The following is a 22,921-nucleotide window of genomic DNA, read 5'->3' on the forward strand; positions in this document are numbered from 1 at the left end:
CAGGCGTAAACTGACCCGCCCGCCTGCTACTGTGGAGCGGCCCACAAAATTGGTAAAGCTGCCCAGAATCCCTGGAGGAGAGACAGGGACTGGATTAACCGGAGAGTCATGGAGCTGACTTCCGCCCATTTCCGTAGTCCCCATTTGGCGAGGGCAAGCAATGCACCCAAAGAGCCAAAAGCGGGGAAAATACACAATAGAAGACCCTAAACTGACCAGTTCCAGGGAGTTGGCCGGCCAGGGGGGCCAGATGAGTACATGAGGTCGTGAATAAGCCCCCTGGTCTGGGGCAAGCACATGCGAGCCCAGGCAGGCATGGGATCCTGCTGCGGCTTGGGGGGAGGGGGGCGCGGCGCGCTCAAGGAGCCAGCGTGAGAGTGCAGAGAGATCCCAAAAAATAGCCCAGCCCTGACGGAAGGGGTCACAGAGCTGCCCCAAGCACGTATCAGACACAGGCATCAGACTCCTGGAAGGCTCAAACAAACAACCCAAGGTCATATAGGGTCAACAACTGACATCATCAGAGGCAGGCCCAGAAAGAAAAGTAAAGGACAAAAATACTTAACAGACTCTCACAAAAATGGGAAGAAAAAGAAGTTCCCCCTAAATGAGTGGAAAAGGGACTCCCCACAGAGAGAGCGCAATGACATAGAGGCAAGGGAACTGTCAGATACTGAATTCAAAACAATGGTTCTAAGGAAGCTCAATGAGCTCAGCCAGCTCAAAGAACTATGAGAAACTGCAGAGAAACTATCAGGATCTTACAGCAAACTCTATCAGCCTGGAAAAGGACATAGAAACTCTCAAGAAGACACAAGAAGATATGAAAAATACCATTTCTGAATTGAAGAACACAGTAGAAGGAATCCAAAGCAGGCTGGATGAAGCTGAGGATCGAATCAGTGAGATGGAGGACAAGGTAGAAACAAGCTCCCAGAAAGAACAAGAAATGGAAAAACAACTCAAAAAGAATGAAGAGGCATTTAGGGAAATGCAGGACAACCTGAAATGCAATAATATCCGTATAATAGGGATCCCAGAAGGAGAAGAAGAGGAGCAAGGGACAGAGAACCTCCTCAAAAAAGTAATGATGGAAAATTTCCCTAATTTGAGGACAGAAAGGCTCTCATGGATCCAGGAGGCACAGAGGACCCCACTCAAGAGGGACTCAAAGAGGTCCACTCCAAGACACATCATCATTAAAATGGCAAATGTCAAAAACAAAGAGAGAATCCTCAAGGCAGCAAGGGAGGAGAAAGTAACATACAAAGGGGCCCCGATACGCCTAGGAGCTGACTTCTCAGCAGAAACACTACAAGCCAGAAGGGAATGGCAACAAATATTCCAAGCCATGAAAAGCAAGGGCCTACAGCCAAGGCTGCTCTACCCAGCTAGGCTCTCCATTAAAATAGAAGGGGAAATACGGAGTTTCCCAGACAAGAGAAGACTAAAAGAATACATCTCTACCAAACCAGTACTCCAAGATATGCTAAGGGGACTGGTTTAAGCAGATGAAGGAAAATAATGAGAAAGAGAGGGACACAGGTACAAAGAGAAAAGATGAGTAAGTTTCTGTCAATAATATCTCTCAATGTGAATGGACTAAATGCCCCAATCAAAACACACAGGGTAGCTGAATGGATAAGAAAACATGACCCACTCATATGCTGCCTACAAGAGACCCACCTGAGAGCAAGAGACCTACACAGATTGAAAGTAAAGGGATGGAAAAAATTTGCATTCCAAGCAAATGGGCAAGAGAAAAAGGCCGGGGTTGCCATATTTGTATCAGAGAAAGTAGATTTCAAAACAAATGCCATAAAGAGAGACCCAGAGGGGCACTTTATAATACTTAAAGGAAGAATCTACCAAGAAGACATCAACATTGTAAACTTATATGCTCCCAATATAGGAGCCCCCAAGTTTATAAGGAAATTGTTGGATGACTTCAAAAACGATATAGACAGCAACACACTGATAGTAGGGGATTTCAACACCCCACTGTCAAAAATGGACAGATCTTCCAAACAAAACATTAATAAACATATTGTGGCGCTGAAGGACACACTGAATCAAAGAGACTTAACTGACATATATAGAACCTTACATCCCCAAGAAGAAAAATACACATTCTTTTCAAATGCTCATGGCAGTTTTTCAAAGATAGACCACATGATAGGACACAAAGCAAGCCTCAGCAAATTCAGGAAAATTGAAATAATACCAAACTTTTTCTCGGACCACAAGTGATTGAAACTGGAAATCAACCTCAAGGAGAAACCTCAAAAACTTGCAAACTCATGGAGACTGAACAGTAGACTATTAAACAATGACTGGGTCAATAATGAGATAAGAGAAGAAATCAAAAAATTTCTGGAAACAAATGAAAATGAACAGACAACCGTCCAAAACCTATGGGACACAGCAAAGGTGGTCCTGAGAGGGAAGTTCAGAGCAATACAGGCTTACCTAAAAAAGATAGAAACCTTTCAAATAAAAGACCTCACACTACAACTTCAACAAATGGAGAAAGAGCAACAAATCAATCCCAGAGCAAGTAGAAGGAAGGAAATAGTCAAGATGAGAGCAGAACTGAATGACATAGAGACAAAAAGAACAATTCAGAGGATCAGCCAATCCAGAAGGTGGCTCTTTGAAATGATAAATAAAATTGACAAGCCCTTAAGCAGACTCATCAAGAAAAAAAGGGAGAGGACCAAAATTAATAATATCAGAAATGAAAGAGGAGAAATAACAACTGATATCAAAGAAATACAAATGATCATCAGAAACTATATGAACAAATATATGCCAAGAAATTTGAAAATCTTGATGAAATGGACAAATTTTTAGAAAAGTATAATCTTGCAACACTGAAGGAGGAAGAAACAGAAAGCTTGAACAGACCAATAACAGCTGGGAAACTGAAGCACTAATCAAGAAACTTCCAACACTCAAAAGACCAGGATCGGACGGTTTCCCAGGAGAATTTTACAAAACATTTAAGGAAGAGCTAACCCCTGTCCTTCTCAGACTATTCCAAAAAATCCAAGAGGAGGGAAGACTCCCAGACTCCTTCTATGAGGCCAGCATCACCCTGATCCAAAAACCAGATAAACACCCTACAAAGAAAGAAAACTACAGGCCAATTTCGCTGATGAACATAGGTGCTAAAACCCTCAACAAAATATTGGCAAACCTCATCCAGCAATACATTCAAAAGATTATCCACCACAATCAAGTGGGATTCATCCCAGGGATGCAGGGATGGTTCAATATATGCAAATCAGTAAGCATGATGCATCACATAAATAAAAGACAAAAACCACATGATCATCTCGATAGATGCAGAAAAAGCATTCGATAAGGTACAGCACCCATTTATGATCAAAACACTCAACAAAATGGGAATAAATGGGGCATTCCTCAACGTAATAAAAGCCATATATGAAAAACTACAGCCAATACCATACTAAACGGGCAAAAAAATGAAAGCTTTCCTACTAAGATTGGGAACACAACAAGGATGTCCGCTCTCACCACTTCTTTTCAACATCGTATTGGAAGTCCTAGCCACAGCGGTCAGACAAGAGAAAGAGATAAAAGGCATCCAAATAGGAAAGGAGGAAGTAAAGCTATCATTGTTTGCAGATGACATGATAGTGTACATAGAGAACCCTGTAGCCTCTACCAAAAAACTCCTCAGCCTAATAAGTGAATTTGGCAAAACAGCAGGATACAAAGTCAACATTCAGAAATCAAAGGCATTTTTGTACACCAGCAACACAATTGAAGAAGAAGAAATCAGAGAAAAAATACCATTCGATAGAGCAAGAAGAAAAATAAAGTACCTAGGCATAAATTTAACCAAAGATGTAAAAGACCTGTATGCTGAAAACTACGCCACATTGAAAAAAGAAATGAAGGAAGACACAAATAAATGGAAGCATATACCGTGCTCATGGATTGGAAGAATGAATATCCTCAAAATGTCCATACTACCCAAAGCAATTTATAGATTCAACGCAATCCTTATTAAGATACCAATGACGTATTTCACAGAAATAGAACAGACATTTCAAAAATTTATATGGAACCATAAACGACCCCAAAAGCCGCAGCAATTTTGAGAAAGAAACAGAAAGTAGGAGGGATCATAATACCGGACATCAAACTCTACTACAAAGCCACTATACACAAAACAATCTGGTACTGGCACAAGAACAGACCCATAGACCAGTGGAACAGAATTGAGAGCCCAGAAATAAGCCCAGGTCTCTATGGGCATCTAATATTTGACAAAGGGGGCAGAAGCATAAAATGGAGCAATGATAGCCTCTTCAACAAATGGTGTTGGGAGAGCTGGACGGCTACATGCCAAAAATTGAAATTGGATCATCAGCTGACACCATACACAAAAATAAACTCAAGATGGATAAAAGCCTTAAATATAAGTCGCAACACCATCAAAGTCCTAGAGGAGAACATTGGCAGGAAACTGTCAGATATCCCACGCAGCAATTTTTTCACTGATATGTCTCCTAAAGCAAGGGACATAAAGGAAAGAATAAACAAGTGGGACCTCATCAAAATAAGAAGCTTCTGCATGGCAAAAGAAAACATCAGCAAAATGAAAAGGGAGCCAACCATATAGGAAAATATATTCATTAATGATACATCAGATAGAGGTTAGATCTCCAAGATATTTAAAGAACTCACTCGACTCCACTCCAAGAAGACAAACGATCCAATTAAAAAATGGGCAAAGGACCTGGGCAGACACTTTTCCAAGGAGGCGATACAGAGGGCCCAGACACATTGGAAAGGATGCTCTGCATCACTAGCCATCAGAGAAATGCAGATCAAAACCACCATGAGGTACCACCTCACACCGGTCAGAATGGCCATCCACAAACATAAACAGATCCACAAACAACAGGTGCTGGTGACGCTGTGGAGAAAAGGGAACCCTAGTACACTGTTGGTGGGAATGCAGACTGGTGCAGCCACTGTGGAAAGCAGTGTGGAATTTCCTCAAAAAGCTGAAAATGAAACTGTCTTTGGATCCAGTGATTCCCCTGCTGGGACTATACCCTAAGAACACCAAAACGCCAATACAAAAGAACCTATGCACTCCAATGTTCATAGCCGCACAATTTACAATAGCCAAGTGTTGGAAGCAACCTCAGTGCCCATCCGTAGATGCTTGAATCAAAAATTATGGTACATATACACAATGAAATACTACACAGCAGAAAGAAAAAAAGAACTACTAAACTTCAGGACAACATGGATGGAACTGGAGAGCATTATGCTAAGTGAAATAAGCCAGGGGGCGAAAGACAAATACCATATGATCTCACCCATAAGTGGAACCTAACCAACAATACAAAGATGCAAGGAAAATAAGACCAGGAACACTGAAAGGAAAAGAAATCAACAGAGACAAGAGGGAAGGAGGGAGGAGGGCGGGGAAAAGGAAGGGAAGGGGAAAGTCAAGGAAAATATAACAAGGACTCATGGACAAAACCAAAGGGGAAGAGCTGAGGGAGGGAAGGACGGAGGGGGCATAGGAAAGTGGTGGGTGGTAGGCAGAGACAAATGTATTTGAAAAAATAAATTAAAATTAAATTAATAAAAGAAAAAATAGAAAAAATCTGAGCAGATAATATATAAGTATGGATTTTGAATCACTAAACAAAAAATAGATACAGACAACAGTACAGTGATTACCAGAGCGAAGGGGGTTGGGGGAATATTAAAGGGTAAAGAGAATCAAGTATATGGTGACAGAGGATGATTTGTCTTTATGTGGTGGGCAAACAGTGTGATATACAGGTCGTGTATCATGGAAATCTACACTTGATACCTATATAATCATTAACCAATATTACCTCAATAAATTTAATTTAAAACATAATAAAAAAATCTCTGAATAAAGAAAATTCCAGGGCCAAATGGGTTCACTAGTAAATTCTACCAAACATTTGAAGGAGAATGAGCAATAATTCTTACCAAATTTTTCCAAAAAATATAAAAGGACACTATACTTCACAACTAACTTTATAAGAACAGCATTACCGTGATGCCAAGGCCAGGCAAGGATACTACATGAAAAGAAAATTACAGGCCAATATTCCTGATATACATAAATGATAAATTCTTAACAAAATACTAGCAAACCAGATTCAATAGGATCATTTACCATGGCCAAATAGAATATATAAATCCTGGCATACAAGGATGGTTCAATACATGTAAATCCAAAAATATGATATTTACAAAATGGATGGTAAAAATTATCAACGAATTAAGTATAGAAGTAATGTATCTTAAAATAACAAAGGACATATATGACTAGCCCACAGCTAATATCACACTCAACAGTGAAAATCTGAAAGCTTTTTTTCTAAAATCTGGAACGAGACAAAAATGCCCATTCCCTCATCACTTCTGTTCATCATAGTAATTGAAGCCTTATCTAGAGTAATAGACAATAGAAAAAAAGAGACATAAATAAAAAAGGCATACAAATCAGAAAGGAAAAAATTAAATATTCTGTTTGCAGATGACATTTTATATATAGAACACCCTAAAGATTGTACAAAAAGACTTAAAATAAATGAATTCCATAAAGTTGCAGGGTAAAATACTAAACATAAATCAGTTGCATTTCTATACTTTAAAAATAAGTTTTCAAGTAAAGGAATTAAGAACCATTTATAAGTCAGGGCACTTGCCTGGGTTGCAGGCCAGTTCCCCAGTAGGGAACGTGCAAGAGGGAACCACACATTGATGTTTCTCTCCCTTTCTCCTTCTCTTCCCCTCTCTCTTAAAAAAGAGAAAGAATAATTTACAATAGCATTGAAAGAATAAAGTACTTTGAAATAAGTTTAACCAGAGGATGAAAAATCTGTAGAAGGAAACCTATAAAACAATAATGAAAGACAATGAAAAAAGCAGAAATAAATAAAATATATTCTATGTTCATGGATTAGAATAATTAATCTTGTTAAAATGTCCATACTGTAACAGCCATCTATAGATTCAATGCAACCTCTATCAAGATTTAAATGGCATGTTTTCCACAAAAGGAAAAACAACCATGAAAGTCATTTGTAAGCACAAAAGATCCCAAGTAGAGCATTCTTGGGTAAGGAAAACAAGCCCTGGCTAATGTGCCTCAGTGGATTGAGTGCCAACCTGTAAACCAAAGTGTCGCCGGTTCGATTCCCAGTCAGGGCACATGCCTGGGTTGCAGGCCAGGTCCCCAGTAGGGGGCACATGAGAGGCAGCCACACATTGATGTTTCTCTCCCTCTCTTCCCCTCTCTCTAAAAATAAATAAATAAAATCTTTAAAAAAAAAGAGAAAGCTGGAGGCATCACACTTCCTGATTTGAAATCATATTATAAAGCTATAATGATCAAAACAGTATAGTACTGACATAAAAACAAACACATAGATAAATGGAACAGAATCAAGAGCCCAGAAATAAACCTATGCATATATAGTCAACTAGTCTTCAACAAAGTTGCCATGAATACACAATGGAAAAATAAAAATCTCTTTAGTAAATGTTGCTGGAAACACCGAATATCTGTACCCAAAAGAATGAAATTGGACCTTTATTTTACACCATTCAAAAAATAATTTAAAATGGAGTAATGATTTAAACATAAAACCTCAAACCATGATATTCCTAGAAGATAACAGAGAAAACCTCCCTGAAATTGGTATTGGCATGGTTTATTTACTTTTTTTTTTGGATTTGACACAAGAAGTATATGCAACAAATCAAAAATAAACAAGTGCAACTACATTTAACTAAAAGCTCTGCACAGCAATGAAAACAATCAACACAATGATATTGCAATATATGGAATGGGAGAAAATATTCACAAACTTTATATCTGCAAATGGATTATTATCCAAAATATATTCTGAGGTCTGTCTGGAAAAAGTCCAGCTGTTATTAATATAACATAAACAGTGTGTGCAACATCAATGTAACCTGGCAGCCAAGGAGAGTGAACTGGAATGCTCATGCATGAATAATGACGACTTCACTGTACTAGTCAGAGGGGGCAGTAGATGCTGTTGAGTGAGCATGTGTACTATGTGGCCATTGCATTCAAAATGACTGAACAAGTAGACCAATGAATCTGCATCAAATTTTGCATTAAACTTGAACGTTCCTCCACAGAAACTACTCAAATGATTCAGAAGGCTGCCGCTATCGGCAGCTGGTGATTGGCAGATTCATCATGACAGTGTACCCACTCATGCATCATACCTTGTGCAGAGTTTTTTGGTGAAACATCAAATCACCCAGGTGACTCAGCCCTCCTACAGCCCAGATTTGGCACCCTGCAACTTCTGGCTTTTCCCAAATTTAAAATCACCTTTCAAAAGGAAGAGATTTCAAACCATCAGTAAGGTTCAGGAAAATATGCTGGGGCAGCTGATAGTGATTGGGAGAACTGTGTGAGGTCCTACGGTGCCTACTTTGAAGGGGACTGAGGTACAATGTTTATTGTATATTGTATCTTCTTCAATAAATGTCTCTATTTTTCATATTACATGGCTGGATACCTTCTGGAAACACCTTGTATGGAACTCAACAACTCAATATTAGGAAAAACTACAAAACACATAACCCAATTTTAAAATGACCAAAAGACCTGAATAAATATTTTTTTGAAAGCAGACAAATAATTAGCCAACAGGCATATGAAAAGGTGCTAAACATCAGGGAAATGCAATCATCAGTGAAATGCAAATCAAACAACAGATCACCTCACAAGTGTCAGAATGGCCATTATCAAAAAGTCAAAACATAAGAAGGGTCAGCAAGGATGTGGAGAAAATGGAGTCCTTGTGCACTGTTGGTGGGCATGTAAATTGGTGTTGCCACTATGGAAAACAGAATAATGGTTCCTCAAAATATTAACAATAGAATTATCATATCATCCAGCAGTGCCACTTCAGGGTATATTTCTAAAGGAAAGGAAGTATGTATCTCTAAGAGATATCTATACTCTTATATACATTGTGCCATTAATCACAGTGATTGAGATATGTCAACAACCTATAAACACCTGTGTTATTAAAAAAGAGTAATATATCAATGCAATATACATTACACCTTAAAGAATCAAAAGATGAAGAACAATCTAAACCCAAATTTAGCAGAGTAAATAATAAGGATTAAAGCAGAGATAAGCTAAATAAAAATAGAATACAATTGAAGTAATCAATAAAACCAAAAGTGGGATTTTTGAAAAGATAAACAAAATTGACAAAACTTTAGCTTAACTTATAAAACAAACACAAAAAAAGAGAGAAGATACAAATTACCACTATTAGAAAGAAAAGTGAAGCATTATTACAGACTTTACATAAACAGAAAGAATTATAAGAAAGTATTATGAAGAACTGTGTATCAACAAATAAAATAATCTGGATGTTTCTATTTGTATAGAAACACACAAATTACTACAACTAAATCAAGAAGAAATAAAATGTCTGAATATAACTATAATAAGTTAAGAGATAATGTTAATCAAAAATCTAACCAAAAAAAAAAGTCCAGAACCAGATGGTTTCACAGGTAAATAACAAACATTTAAAGAAGAATTAACACAAATTTTTCTCACATTTCGCCCCAAAAAAATGGAAGAGGGAGAAACATTTTGTGTAGTCAGCAAGAAAAAAAGTCATCTAAATTTGACAGGAAGAAATAAAATTATCTGCTTACAGATAACATAATAAAATGAGCTTGGGAGTTTTCCCTCCTCTTGAATTTTTTGGAATAGTTTGAGAAGGATAGGTGTTTTTTTCCAAACGTTTGATAAAATTCACCTGTGAAACCGTCCAGTCCAAAACTTTTCTTTGCTGGAAGTATTTTTTTAATTACTGCTTAAATTTAATTAATTGCAATCGATCTATATACATTCAGTTTTGGAAGATCGTATGCTTGTATAAATTTATCTATTTTATTCAGATTGTCTAACTTGTTGGCATATAGTTGTTTGCAATATTTTCTTACAAAACTTTGTATTTCTGTGGTGCCAGTTGTTATTTCTCTCTCATTTCTGACTTTATTTATTTGCATCTTTTCTCCTTTTTTCTTGATGTGTCTGGTTAAAAATATATCAATTTTGTTTATCTTTTCAAGGAACCAGCTCTTGATTTGATTAATCTTTTGTAATTTTTTGTCTCTATGTCATTTATTTCCACTCTAATCTTTATTGTTTCCTTTCTTCTACTTACCCTGGGCTTTGTTGTTTTTATTTAGCTCTTTTAGATATGGGGTTAGATTGTTTGAGATTTCTTGCTTCTTGAGGTAGGCCTGAAATGCTATGATTTTCCTTCTTGGAACTCTTTTTTTGCTGTGTCCTATAGATTTTGGATTGTTGTGTGTTCATTTTCACTTTTCTCCAGGTAGTTTTTTATTTCTTCCTTGATCTCATTGTTAACACATTCAACAATGAATTTAACAATGTTGAATGTGTTAACATTGTAACATGCTAAATAACATTGTAACATGTTATTTAGCCTTCATGTGTTTGTGTGTTTTTCTGTTTTATTTTCTTGTAATTGATTTCTAGTTTCATACCATTGTGGTCAGAAAATATGCTTGAAATGATTTCGATCTTCTTGACTTTATTAAGACTTTTTTCTAACTGTGTTCTAACAAGTGGTCTGTTCTAAAAAATGTTCTACATGCCTTTGATAAGAATGTATATTCTGTTGCTTTGAGATGAAATGTTCTATAAATATCGAGATACATTAGGTTGAGCGTGTCATTTAAGATTAGTCTTTCCTGTTGTTTTTTTGTCTGGAAGATGTATCCATTGATACAAATGCAGTGTTAAAAATCCACCACAGCCCTGGCTGATGTGGCTCAATGGATTGAGCACTGGCCTGTGAACCAAAGGGTCACTGGTTTGATTCCCAGTCAGGGCACATGCCTGGCTTGTGAGGTAGGTCCCCAGTAGGGAGCACTCAAGAGGTAACCACACATTGATGTTTCTCTCCCTCTCTTTCTCCCTCCTTTCTCCTCTCTAAAAATAAATAAAATGTATTTTTTTAAAAAGTCCACTACTATGACTGTATTACTGTCAATCTCTCCCTTTATGTCCATAAAATTTCCTTTATATATTTAGGTGCTCCTATGTTGGGTGCATATATGTTTACAAGGGTTATATTTTCTTGTTGAATCCATCCCTTTAGTATTATGTAAGGTACTTCTTTGTCTCTTGGTACGGCCTTTGTTTCACAGCCTGTTTTGTCTGATACCAGTATTGCTAACACAGCTTTTTGTTCTGTTTTGTTTTCATTTGCTTGTAAAAATTTTTTTGCATCCCTTTCCTTTCACTCTGTTAGCATACTTTGTTCTGAAGTGGGTCTCTTATAGACAGCCTATATATATAGGCCTTGTTTTCTTATCCACTCAGCAACCCTATGTCTTTTGACTGGAGCATTTAATCTGTTTACACTTAAAGTTATTATTGATAGGTCCTTATTTGTTGCAATTTTATTCTTTATAACTGTTTCTCCCCCCTCTCTCTTTTTCTTCTTAAAGAAGACCCTTTAACATTTCTTGCAGTACTTGTTTGGTGGTAATAAACTCCTTTAGCTTCTTTTTGTCTGGGAACCTGTTTATTTTGCTTTTGATTTTAAATTATAGCCTTACTACATAGAATAGTTTTAGTTGTAGTCTTTGCTTTTCATCCCTTGGAATATTTCTTGCCAATCCCTTTTGGCCTGAAATGTTTCTATTGAGAAATCAGCTGACAGCCTTATAGAAGCTCCCTTGTAGGTAACTTTCTCTCTCTTGCTGCTGTAACAATTCTCTTTGACTTTATCCTTTGCCATTTTAATTATGATGTGTCTAGGTGTGGGCCTATTTGAATTCATTTTGATTGGGACTCTCTGCTTCCTGGACTTGTGTGTCTATTTCCTTCACCAGGTTAGGGGAGTTTTCTGCCATTATTTCTTCAAATGTTTTTTCTATCCCTTGTTCTCTCCCTCTCTCTCCTCTTTCTGGTGTTCCTATGATGCAGATGTTGTTATGCTTGATGTTGTGTCAGATGTCCCTAAGACTTCCCTCATTTCTCTTAATTCTTTTTTTTTAAATGTTCTCTTTGGGTGGTTATTGTTACCTTTTCCTCTAATTCACTGATTCTATCCTCTGCTTCATCTATCCTGCTGTTGATTTCTTCTAGTGTATTCTTCATTTTAGATATTGTATTCATTTCTGACTGGGTCTTTTTTATGGTTTCTATGTCCTTTTTAATGCTTACTATCTCTTCATATAAGTTCTCACTGAGATCATCCATTTTTCCCCTAAGTTCCTTATAACCATTGTTTTAAACTCTACCTGGTATCTTGGTTGCTTCCATTTCATTTAATCCTTTTTCTGGGGAGTTTGCCTGTTATTTCACTTGGAGCATATTTCTTTAACTCCCCATTTTACCTTCCTTTTGGGTGTTTTCTATATTAGGTAGTTCTGCTATGACTCCCAAACTTCTTATCATGGCTTTGTGATGTTGGTGTCTTATGGTCAGTAACACAAGCTCTCTAGTTGCCTGAGGTAGGTGCTCTTGGAATGTTTCTTGTGTGTTATGTTTACCCTCCTGTTGTAGTTGAGTCTTGAATGCTGTTGACCTACTCATGGGTAGAGTTAGTCCTCAGGTTGTTTGACTATAAGGATAGACCTCTATCACTGTGTATGAGTCACTGTTCAGGGGCTGCCCCACGAGTTGAATTTGTTCCCAGCAGGGTCTGGTGCCTGCTGAAATCTCCCTTTGAGTGTCCACTTGTGTGGTTAGTTGGGTGGAGCTCTCATGTGTTCTGAAGCTCACCACTGTTGTGTTGGTTCTGGGTCTGCTTGGGTTGGGTCTGGTGCAGGTCGATGTCAGATGTTGTGTGTAACATGTTTTGGGATACCTGTCTGGAAAACTACCATGCTACTCACTGTTTGTGCCTGCATCTACTAGGTCTGGGTGTGTATTGGAAGGGCCATGCTGTATATGAGGGTCAGCTTCCTGAAGCTCTGAGCCGGGGGCATGTCAGTTCAAGGTGCAAGGCTTTTTGAGGTCCAATTCCATCTTCTGGCTACTCTGTCTTTCACTGAAATTGCCTGGACTTGCTCCAGAGCCTTCCTAACAAAAACTGTAGAGTGGGCCCAGGCCAGCCACAACCCACAGACCTTTCAACAAGGCACGAGTTCAGTAGGGTGGGTTGACTGAGGTCAGGAGAATGGTGGGGACAGTGTGGTCAGCCTCTCAATGGGAGCTCAGGAGTGCCCACTACTCTAGAGCCAAACTACTTAGTATCTGCTAGAGTCTCAAACTCTACCTTCCCCAGAAGCAGCATGCTGCAGGTTCCAGTTGGGTGGAGCCAGCCATCCCCTACAGGAGCAAACTCAGCAGATCAGAGTCACTGAGACTCTGAAGAACTGATCAAGAGAGTCTCCTGTTTTTGTTGGTGCTAACCTAAGGTGCAGGAGGGAAGCAAGTACTTTGCCTCTCTCCTTCTTCACAGTCGCGGCCATCTGAATCCTGGACAGGAGCCTCTGAGGGAGATGCGCTCTGAAGGTCCCAGCTCTGAGCAGCACTCCCCATCTTCATAATTTTTAATTGGTAAAAAGAAAAGGTGAGTCTTTGGGACCTAATTAATAGCCACAATATTAATTTTTCTATCACCTATATCCTATTCTATCACCAATTGTCCCACCCAAAATTCATTTGCTGGCTCATTTTATTATTAGAAAATACACAAAAAGACTTGGTTAGTGCCAGAAATTGAGCATCCAGGCATGGCCTATGATTCCAAACAAAAAACAACTTGTCAGATAACCACAAGGTATTCATTACATATAAGAAGTAACAACTTTGCCTCTGATTTTTATACAGGTGCTGTGTACTACCAGAAAGTTATATTCCCAAAGACACCCCAAAACTTAAAGTGTTGCCCCAAGGTGCTAGTATTATCAAAATTAAAAATAATTGTTACAAACTTCATACTTTTGAGTCAGTTGGCATAATTTTCTTCTAAGAAAATAAAGTAACTAGTTGTTTAGTTGTGAAATTTATATTATTTAGTTATTATTTTATAACACTGATCTATAACCTTTTGGTTGGGGAAATTATTGTATTTGTGCATCTGTCCAGTTCATTACAGAATCCTTAGCACCCTGTGCTCCCACCCATTAAATGCTCATAGTGCACCATATTTATTATAACAACCAAAAATGCCCCTACATACATCTACACACCCCCAGCAGGACTTAGCTCTCACTTTACATAAACATGGCATGATACCATAAAAACACACCACTAGAAATGTTTCTTAAAATTGAGTGTTTTATTTTATGCATTTCAAATATTTAAACTTAAATACATGTAAATTACCTTAAATATTTCATTGTTTTACTCTCTTATTGATGTATAACATACATCTTCTACTCCCAACAATTAAGCTGTAAAGAGTGCAATTTGATTAATTTTTACCTATATATACACCCATATAATCGGGTATTAAATTTTGAGAATTTCTAACACCTCAGAAATATCCTTTATAACCCACAGACACACACAATAGTGTGTTGGTGGCCTGACAGAAAGGGGAATGAGGACTGGGTGGAGGTGGGCAAAGGAGAGGAAAAGGCATCTGTAATAGTGTAAACAATAAAAATAAAGTTATAAAAAGAAGTACCTTTTATGCCCCTTCACAACCTCCTTTCAAAGGTAACCACTAACCTGATTTCTAACAGCTTTGCCTATATTTGAAACTCACAACAAAAGGATGATAATATGCTTGACTTAGGGTGGTAAACACACAATACAATATACAGATGATGTATTACAGGCTTGTGTACCTGAAACCTATATAATTTTATTAACCAATGTCACCCCAATTAATTCAATTAAATAAAAGAAACAGAGACCTTTTAATTATGATGTTTCTTAGTGTGGGCCTCTCTGGGTTCATCTTATTTGGGACTTTGTGCAGTTCCTGGACTTGTATGTCTTTTTTCCTTCACCAGGTAATGGAAGTTTTCTCTCATTATTTCTTCAAACAGGGTCTTGATGTCTTGTTCTCCCTTTCTCCTTCTGGTACCCCTATGATGTGGCTGTTGTTACACTTCACATTGTCCTAAAAGTTCCTTTAACTATCCTCATTTTTTATGTTCCTTTTTCTTTTTGGTGCTCTGATGCGGTGTTTTCTTCTACCATGTCTTCCAAATTACTGATTAGATTTTCTGCTCCATCCAATCTACTTTTTATTTCTTCTAGTGTGTATTTCATTTCAGATATTACATTCTTTATTTACAAGTGGTTATTTTTTATCGTTCTATGTCCTTTTTCATGCTACTATAGCTCTAAGTTCCTTAAACATCCTAATAACTTTTTTTTTCACCTCTAAACCTGGCAGATTGCTTGCCTCCACTTCATTTAGCTCTTTTTCTGGAGATTTCTCCTCTTCCTTCATTTGGGGCATGTTTCTTTGTGTCCCCATTTAGGCTGCCTTTTTCTGAATTTTTTCTATGTGCAAGATAGATCTGCTCTGTCTACCAGTCTTGATAGGGTGACCTTAGGTAGTAGATATCCTGTGGGATCCAAGGGCAGTCTCCTTGATCACCTGATCTGGATGCTCCAGGAATGTCCCTTGTGTGGATTATGTGAACCCTTCTGTTTTCATTGAGTCTTGATTGCTATTGGCCTGTTCATGCATGCGCTCAACCTTCAGGTTTGCTGTAAGGATCAACCCTGAACACAGTGTACCAGCTGCTGTGTAGCTCCTGACCACACTATGTGGAACTCTCCTCAGTAGGGTCTGGTGCCTGCCAACATATGCCTTTCGATATGTCTCTTGTGAATCTAATTGGATCCTGCTGTGATGTTTTCTGAAGCTGGCTACTGGGTATGTTGGTTCTGGGCCACTGGGTGTGTTGGTTCTGGGTGGTGCAGTCCAATGTCAGGTGCTGCCTGTGACTAGCCCTGGGCATCCTTTTCAGAGCAGTCTTGATGTGTCTTCTTTTATAAATTCTTGGTTATAAGACCTCTGTTCTGCTAGTCTGCAATTTGTTATTCAGGTTGATCTATATTTTAGTTGTAATTCCATTTTGGTCCTGCAAGGAGGTGAGTGTAGCTTTCACCTACTCCACCACCACCTGCATCTCAAAAAAGAGACTTTTAATAACTTGTTACTATCTAGAACTTTTACAGAAACTTGAGAAATAGGTATTATTGCCTCTATTTTATAGATGAATAAATTTAAATTTAGAGTGTCTGATTTTTTAAAGTGATTTTTTAAAAACTGTTAAGTGGAAAACATGAGATTTAAACCCAGAAAGTTGGAACACAGATCCTTCTCTTTCACTTCTGCCTACACTTTGGCAGAGACAGAAGAAAGCTTTAAGGTTTGTGTGACTTTGGGAAATTGTTGGCATATTTTTTGCAACATTAGCAAAGTATGACAAGACATGACAAGATGCTCCATACTAGACTACAAATTTCTTAAATAGTGAGAATTTCCAAATTTCTACTCATTTGCAAGATTAGAATATGTAGATAATATAAGAAGCAGTCTCATCCAGATTCTACAAAAGTGTCACCTATGAAAAGTACTTACAACTTAATAACAAGCATGGTTAATCATCAATAGGGTCTCATATGCAAGGTGTCACACATCTGTGTGCAACATCATATTGTGGTATAATGGAGTGGAAAGGGCACAAGTCTTGGAGTAAGGCAAACTAGGTTTGCACCTTAGTTTTGCTTCTTACTAGTTGAGTGAGTGTAAAAATACTCAAGTTACTTAATCTAAGTTTTATTTTATTTATAAAACAATACTATTTAGCACACAGTTATGAAGATTTGGACAGAAGCCAGATAAGATAATTGAGATAAATATCCAGAGAAAGTTATAAGCCAAATAGGTACCTGAGCTTCAAGGATAGGTAACAAATATTTTCTTCTAAATAATCATTGTTGTCTTTAATTTTTTTCTGTGAACCTTGGAAAACAGTCTTATTTCTCACTTCTGCTTTCAGTTCCACTTATCCTATACAGACAAGGAGCGCTATGAAAATGAAGAGAGACCTGAGGTCCAAAAACAGATGCTTGTTGATATTGCCAAGAAGCTACCAGTTTACACAAGAACCGGAAGTGGAGGTCAGTTCATCCAAAGCCAGCTAGAGAGGTAGATGACCAGAAAGTTTAAGTCATATATATCCTCAGGCTAGCCTCTTTTTTCTCTTCTCTTCTGAGAAACACTGTGGAGTCTTTCTCAACATTTTACTATGAAAAATTTCAGGCATACATCTAAGATGGAAGAATTATATAATGAACATTTGTATACCCACCACTACAGTCTACCACTAACATTTTACTATATTGCTTTATCACACATCTGTTCATAAACCCATCCCTCTATCCATCATTAATAAAGCCAACTTATTTTTGGTGCATTTTAAGGTAAATAGCAGATATCAGTACATATCTACCTAAATGTTTATCATTTTGGGGGGCTGAAATATACATGTATGCGTAAAAACATGCACGAATACTAAGTGTATCATTCAGTGTTTCTTCAAATGTATACACTTGAGTAACAAAAACTTCCATAAACATTGCTACATCCCATAATGTTCTCTCAGACTCCTTACCAGTAAATCCCACTAAACACAACTACTGTTCTGATGTTTTTACACCACAGATTAGTTTTACCTGCTCTAGAATTTTGTATAAATGGATTTATACAGTATTTACTGTTTTGTCTGTCTTATTGTATCCAGCATAATGCTTTTGAGACTTAGTCACATGATTGTGTATTTCATTCCCTTTATTACTGAGTAATATTTTATTGTATGAGTATATCATTGTTTATTTATTTATCCATTGATATATACATTTGAGTTTTTTTCTGGTGCTTAGATATTATGAGTTAATCTGCTACGAACATTCTTGTATGAGTATTTGTGGAGAGGTATCTCCATTTTTCTTGCATAAATATGCACTGCTTTATTTACTACACCCTATTCCCTGGATCCTTGAAGCATTTGTTTGCAGCCCCCATGATATAGAGTAATAGAGAGCTTCTCTGAAGAAATGTCATTTGATCTGAGACTGGAAGATAAAAAGGAACTGCAAAATACAAAAGGCCCTGGGAAGGGAGCAAGCTTGCATTATTAGAAGAAAAGAGACATCCACTGTGGCTGGGGGAGAGCGATACGAGTTAAAGCTGAAGAGGTAGCCTAAGGCCAGATGATGCAGGCCATATTAAAGAGTTGGGATTTTTTTAAAAGATTTTATTTATTTATTTTCAAAGAGAGAAAGAGAGATGTGTGAGAGAGATATCAATCTGTTGCCTCTTGCACGATGGGGCCCACAACCAAGGCATGTGCCCTGAAAGGGAATAGAACAGGCAACCTTTGGTTTGCAGGCCAGCACTCAATCCACAGAGCCACACCAGCCAGGGCAAGAGTTGGGATTTTTATTCTGGGGGTTTTGGAGTACATTGAAGGTTTTAAATGGAGAATGATATGATCTGATTTACATTTGAATAGATTACCTGGCTCTTATGTAGAAAATGTATTGCAGGGTGTGGAGCAGGAGTAAAGGCAGAGTGAATAAATAGGCAGTAACTATTGCAGCCATCTAAGTGAGAGATGATGGTGGCTTATACTGGGCAGTGCCTTTGACTATATCTTTAAAAACAATCAGGCAAGAAAAAGAAATAGGCATCTAAGTTGGGAATGAAGTAAGTGCTACTTTTTGCAGATGATATAATTATTTATATAGATAACCCTAAAGATTCCACTAAAGAACTATTAAAAACAATAAACAAATACAGTAAAATTGCAGGATACAAAATCAATGTACAAAAATCCACCACATTTCTATATACTAACAATGAAATTTCAGAAAAAGAAATGAAAATAACAATTCCTTTTGCAATTGCAACAAAAAGAACAAAATGCCTAGGAATAAACTTAACAAAGGATGTGAAGTATCTAAACACTGAAAACTACAAAGCATTATTAAAAGAGATTGAAAAAGACACAATGCAATGAAAAGATATTACCTGTTCATGGACTGGAAGAATCAACATAGTTAAAATGTCCATATTACTCAAAGCAATATACAAATTTAATGCAATCCCCATTACAAGAGATTACAAGAGACACACAGACCAATTGAATAGAATTGAGAGCCCAGAAATATAACCACATGTATATGGGCAAATAAATTTTGACAAAAGAGCCAAAAACATGCAATGGAGAAAAGAAAGACTCTTCAATAAATGGTGATGGGAAAATTGGAAAGACACATGCAAAAGAATGAAACAAGGGGACTACAGTTTGTCCCATTGTATAAAAATTAATTCAAAATGGATCAAAGAACTAAATATGACATCAGAAACAATAAATTATATAGAAGAAAACATAGGTACAATGTTAATGGACCTTTGTAGAGAAAATTTTATGGATTTGACCTGAAAGACAGGGAAGTAAAGGCAAAAATAAATGAATGGGACTATATCAAACTAAAAGCTTCTGCGCAGCAGAAGAAACTGACAGCAAAACAAAAAGACAACCAACAGCAAGAGGTTACTATCCAAATATGTAAAGAACTCATACAACTCAACACCAAACAAACAATCCAATTAGCAAATGGGCAGAGGAGCTGAATGTGCACATTGACAGTTACAAAAGAGCCATGAGGATGTAAAGTAGAGCATAGGGAATATAGTCAATAATATTGTAATAACTGTGCATGGTTTTAGATGGGTACTAGAATTACCTGGGTGATCACTTTGTAAGGTATATAATCACTATGCTGTACACCTGAAAGTAATATAAAATTGTATGTCAACTGTACTTTAAAGATTTTTAAAAATTTAAAAAAGTGAATGCCTTTCATGTAATGGAAATAAAGTAAGAAAGGAAAAAGGGAGGGAGGGAGAAATGATTTTTCATATCAGACTTAGAATAAAGAGAATACTGAACTATGGGTTCAGGAAAACTGTACTGGTCACAACTCTGCTACTCACTCAGTTTGTGACCTTGTATAATTCACTTGGTTTGACTCAGGTCTTTACTTCTTTTATCTATGAAATGATCACTTGATATAATTGTTCTAGAATGTCTCTTCTGTTCTCCAAATTGTTATGCTAAGAACCAATATATTTACCATGCTTTAGGAATTTTATCTACCTCATAGAATAAAGCCTCTGGAAACAGAAGAGAAAAATATGAATCCTAGTTTTCAGATATGAGAGTTAAAGTAAACAGAGGCTAAAAGATTTTCCTAGGATCACTCAAGCAGTTGACAGTGGTTGGTTTCCTTTCTTTTTTTTTTTAATTAATTAATTTATTTTTTCAACTACATTTGTCTCTGCCTTCCCCCCACCACTTTTTCTTGCCCCCTCCCTCAACTCTACCCCTTTGGTTTTGTCCATGAGTCCTTGCTATATGTTCCTTGGCTTTCCCCCTTCCCTTCCTTTTTCCCCACCCCCCTCCCTCCTTTCCTCTTGTCTTTGTTGGTTTCTTTTCCTTTCAGTGTTGCTGGTCTTATTTTCTTTGCATCTTTGTATTGTTGGTTAGATTCCGCTTATAGGTGAGATCATATACAAAATCTTATGATTAGGTATCTTATCTAATCTTAAGATAAGAAAACTTTCCCCATACCTTCATCCCCAAAAAGTGCTTTAAAGATTTATATAACAGAACATGCTCCTTCTTTCTATCTTGAGTATGCCTGAGCCTTTCCCCACCTACTTCTTTTCCCTTTCCCCTCTCTCCTCCCCCTCTCCCTCTCTCTGGAGCACACCCACACCTTTCCCTCTCTTCTTCCCTCCAGGCATGTTACCTTTGTGTTGTTCTCTCTCTCTCTCTCTCTCTCTCTCTCTCTCTCTCTCTCTCTCTCTCTCTCTCTCTCTCTCGGCCCGCCCCCCCTTCCCCAGCTCCAAGGGCCCTCTTTGGCCTCTGTAACTTGTTTCCTGAGCTGGCTCACTTTTTCTACCTCTGTAAACTTCTAAATAAACTATCATTTGTATTTGAAAAAAGAATGATTGATACAACAGGAAAAAAATACATACCACAATTCTCTTATGCAACCTGTTTTTTATTTGATAACTTAGAATGAGTTTGACTACCTGTAATCAGTGTGTAGCAAGCCATCCAGCTAGGCTAGGAAGATACATGGTATCACATTGAGCCCTAATCAATGCTAACCACCTTATTTTTCCTATAGCTGTAAGATTCTGTGACCGGTGCCAATTGATCAAGCCAGATCGCTGCCACCACTGCTCTGTCTGTGCTATGTAAGTGACAGCCATATTTCTCCTGGACTGAGCTTGGCCACTGATGATTGCTTAGAGAACAATGTGACTGATCGTAAGATGTGACCATTCCTAAATGAAAACATTTTCTATCAATCATAATGAGTATGTACTAAATACCGTTACAGGGATGATGATTCAAACTATTCTAAGGATAGGAAAGAAAAATCAAACCCCATTTTAAAAATAAGCATTTTCTTTTTTAAAGATTTTATTTATTTTTAGAGAGAGGGGAAGGGAGGGAGAAGGAGAGAAACATCAATGTGTGATTGCCTCTTGTGCACCCCCTACTGGGGACCTGGCCCACAACACAGGAATGTGCCCTGACTGGTAATTGAACCAGTGACCCTTTGGTTCGTAGGTCGGCACCCAGTCCACTGAACCATACCAGGCAGGGCAAAAAATAAACATTTTCTTTTAGAACAGTTTCAGATTGATATAATTATTATAAAGATAGTCCTCATATGTTCCATACCAATTTTCCTTATTAACATCTTATATTAATATGGTAAATTTGTTCCAATTAACAAACAAATATTTATACATTATTTTTGACTGAAATCCATACTCCCTTTAGATTTCCTCAGTTTCCCCCTAATGTTCTTTTTCTGTCCCAAGATCCCATTCAGGACACCACATTACATTTAGTTGTCGTGTCTTCTTAGGCTTCTCTTAGCTGTGACAGTTTCTCAGACTTTTTTTTTATAATCTTGATAGCTTTTAGGATTGTTAGGTATTTTGTAGAATATACTTCAGTTCAGATTTTTCTGATACATTTCTCAAGGATAGCCTTGGGTAATATATTTTGGGGAGGAAGACCATAGAGGTAAAGTGCCATTCTCACTGTATCATATCAAGGTACATAGTATAAACATGACTTATCACTGTGATGTTCATCTTGATCATCTGGCTTGAGGTAGTGTTTGACAGATTTCTCCACGATAAAGTTAGTCTTTCCCCCTTTCCAAACTGTACTCTTTGGAAGGAAGTCACTATTCGCAGCCCACGCTAAAGGATTGAGCAGTTATGCTCCCCCTCCTTGAAGGCAGAGTATCTACATATGTTATTTTGAACTCTTCTGCATAGGATATTTGTCTCTTCTGCATTTATTTACTTATCCAATCATTTATTTATATCAGTATGTAGGTATGGATAATTATTTTATATTTTGTGTTATAATGCAGTACTACTTTGTTTTGTTACTCATATTGCTTCAGCTTTGTAAAACCCCACTTTTATGTTAATAAATATAATCTTCAGCCCTGGCTGGTGTGGTTCAGTGGATTGAGTGCCAGCCTGTGAACCAAAGGGTTGCCGGTTCTATTCCCAGTCAGGGCACATGCCTGGGTTGCCAGCCAGGTCCCCAGTGGGGGTCACAAGAGGGAACCACACATTGATATCTCTCTCTCTCTCTTTCTCCCTCCCTTACCCTCTGTCTAAAAATAAATAAATAAAATCTTTTAAAAATATATAATCTTCGTATCTTTCTTCTTGGGTGCTTCTTCCACCTATATTTATTTTACCCATGATTCAAACAAAGACAGTAGCCATATATTTGCTTC

At 37.4% G+C, this 22,921-nt stretch overlaps 1 protein-coding gene across 2 annotated transcripts in view; it reads left to right on the forward strand.

Moving 5' to 3' along the window:
* The window catches only part of ZDHHC15 (zinc finger DHHC-type palmitoyltransferase 15), a 120,185-nt gene that overhangs the window by 49,344 nt on the left and 47,920 nt on the right, over nt 1–22,921 (forward strand). For both annotated transcript variants that reach the window (XR_008529643.1, XM_054579570.1), the window contains exons 4-5: nt 17,068–17,188; nt 21,272–21,341. Coding sequence is in view for 1 of the 2 variants with exons in the window: in XM_054579570.1 (XP_054435545.1) it covers nt 17,068–17,188; nt 21,272–21,341 (191 nt within the window). In the remaining variant the exon portion in view is untranslated. The remainder of the gene's footprint in view (nt 1–17,067; nt 17,189–21,271; nt 21,342–22,921) is intronic.

The sequence above is a fragment of the Pteronotus mesoamericanus genome, unplaced genomic scaffold, assembly GCF_021234165.1.
Source record: "Pteronotus mesoamericanus isolate MK-2021 breed Mesoamerican mustached bat unplaced genomic scaffold, CSHL_Meso_final contig_55, whole genome shotgun sequence".
NCBI classification, from domain to species: Eukaryota; Metazoa; Chordata; class Mammalia; order Chiroptera; family Mormoopidae; genus Pteronotus; species Pteronotus mesoamericanus.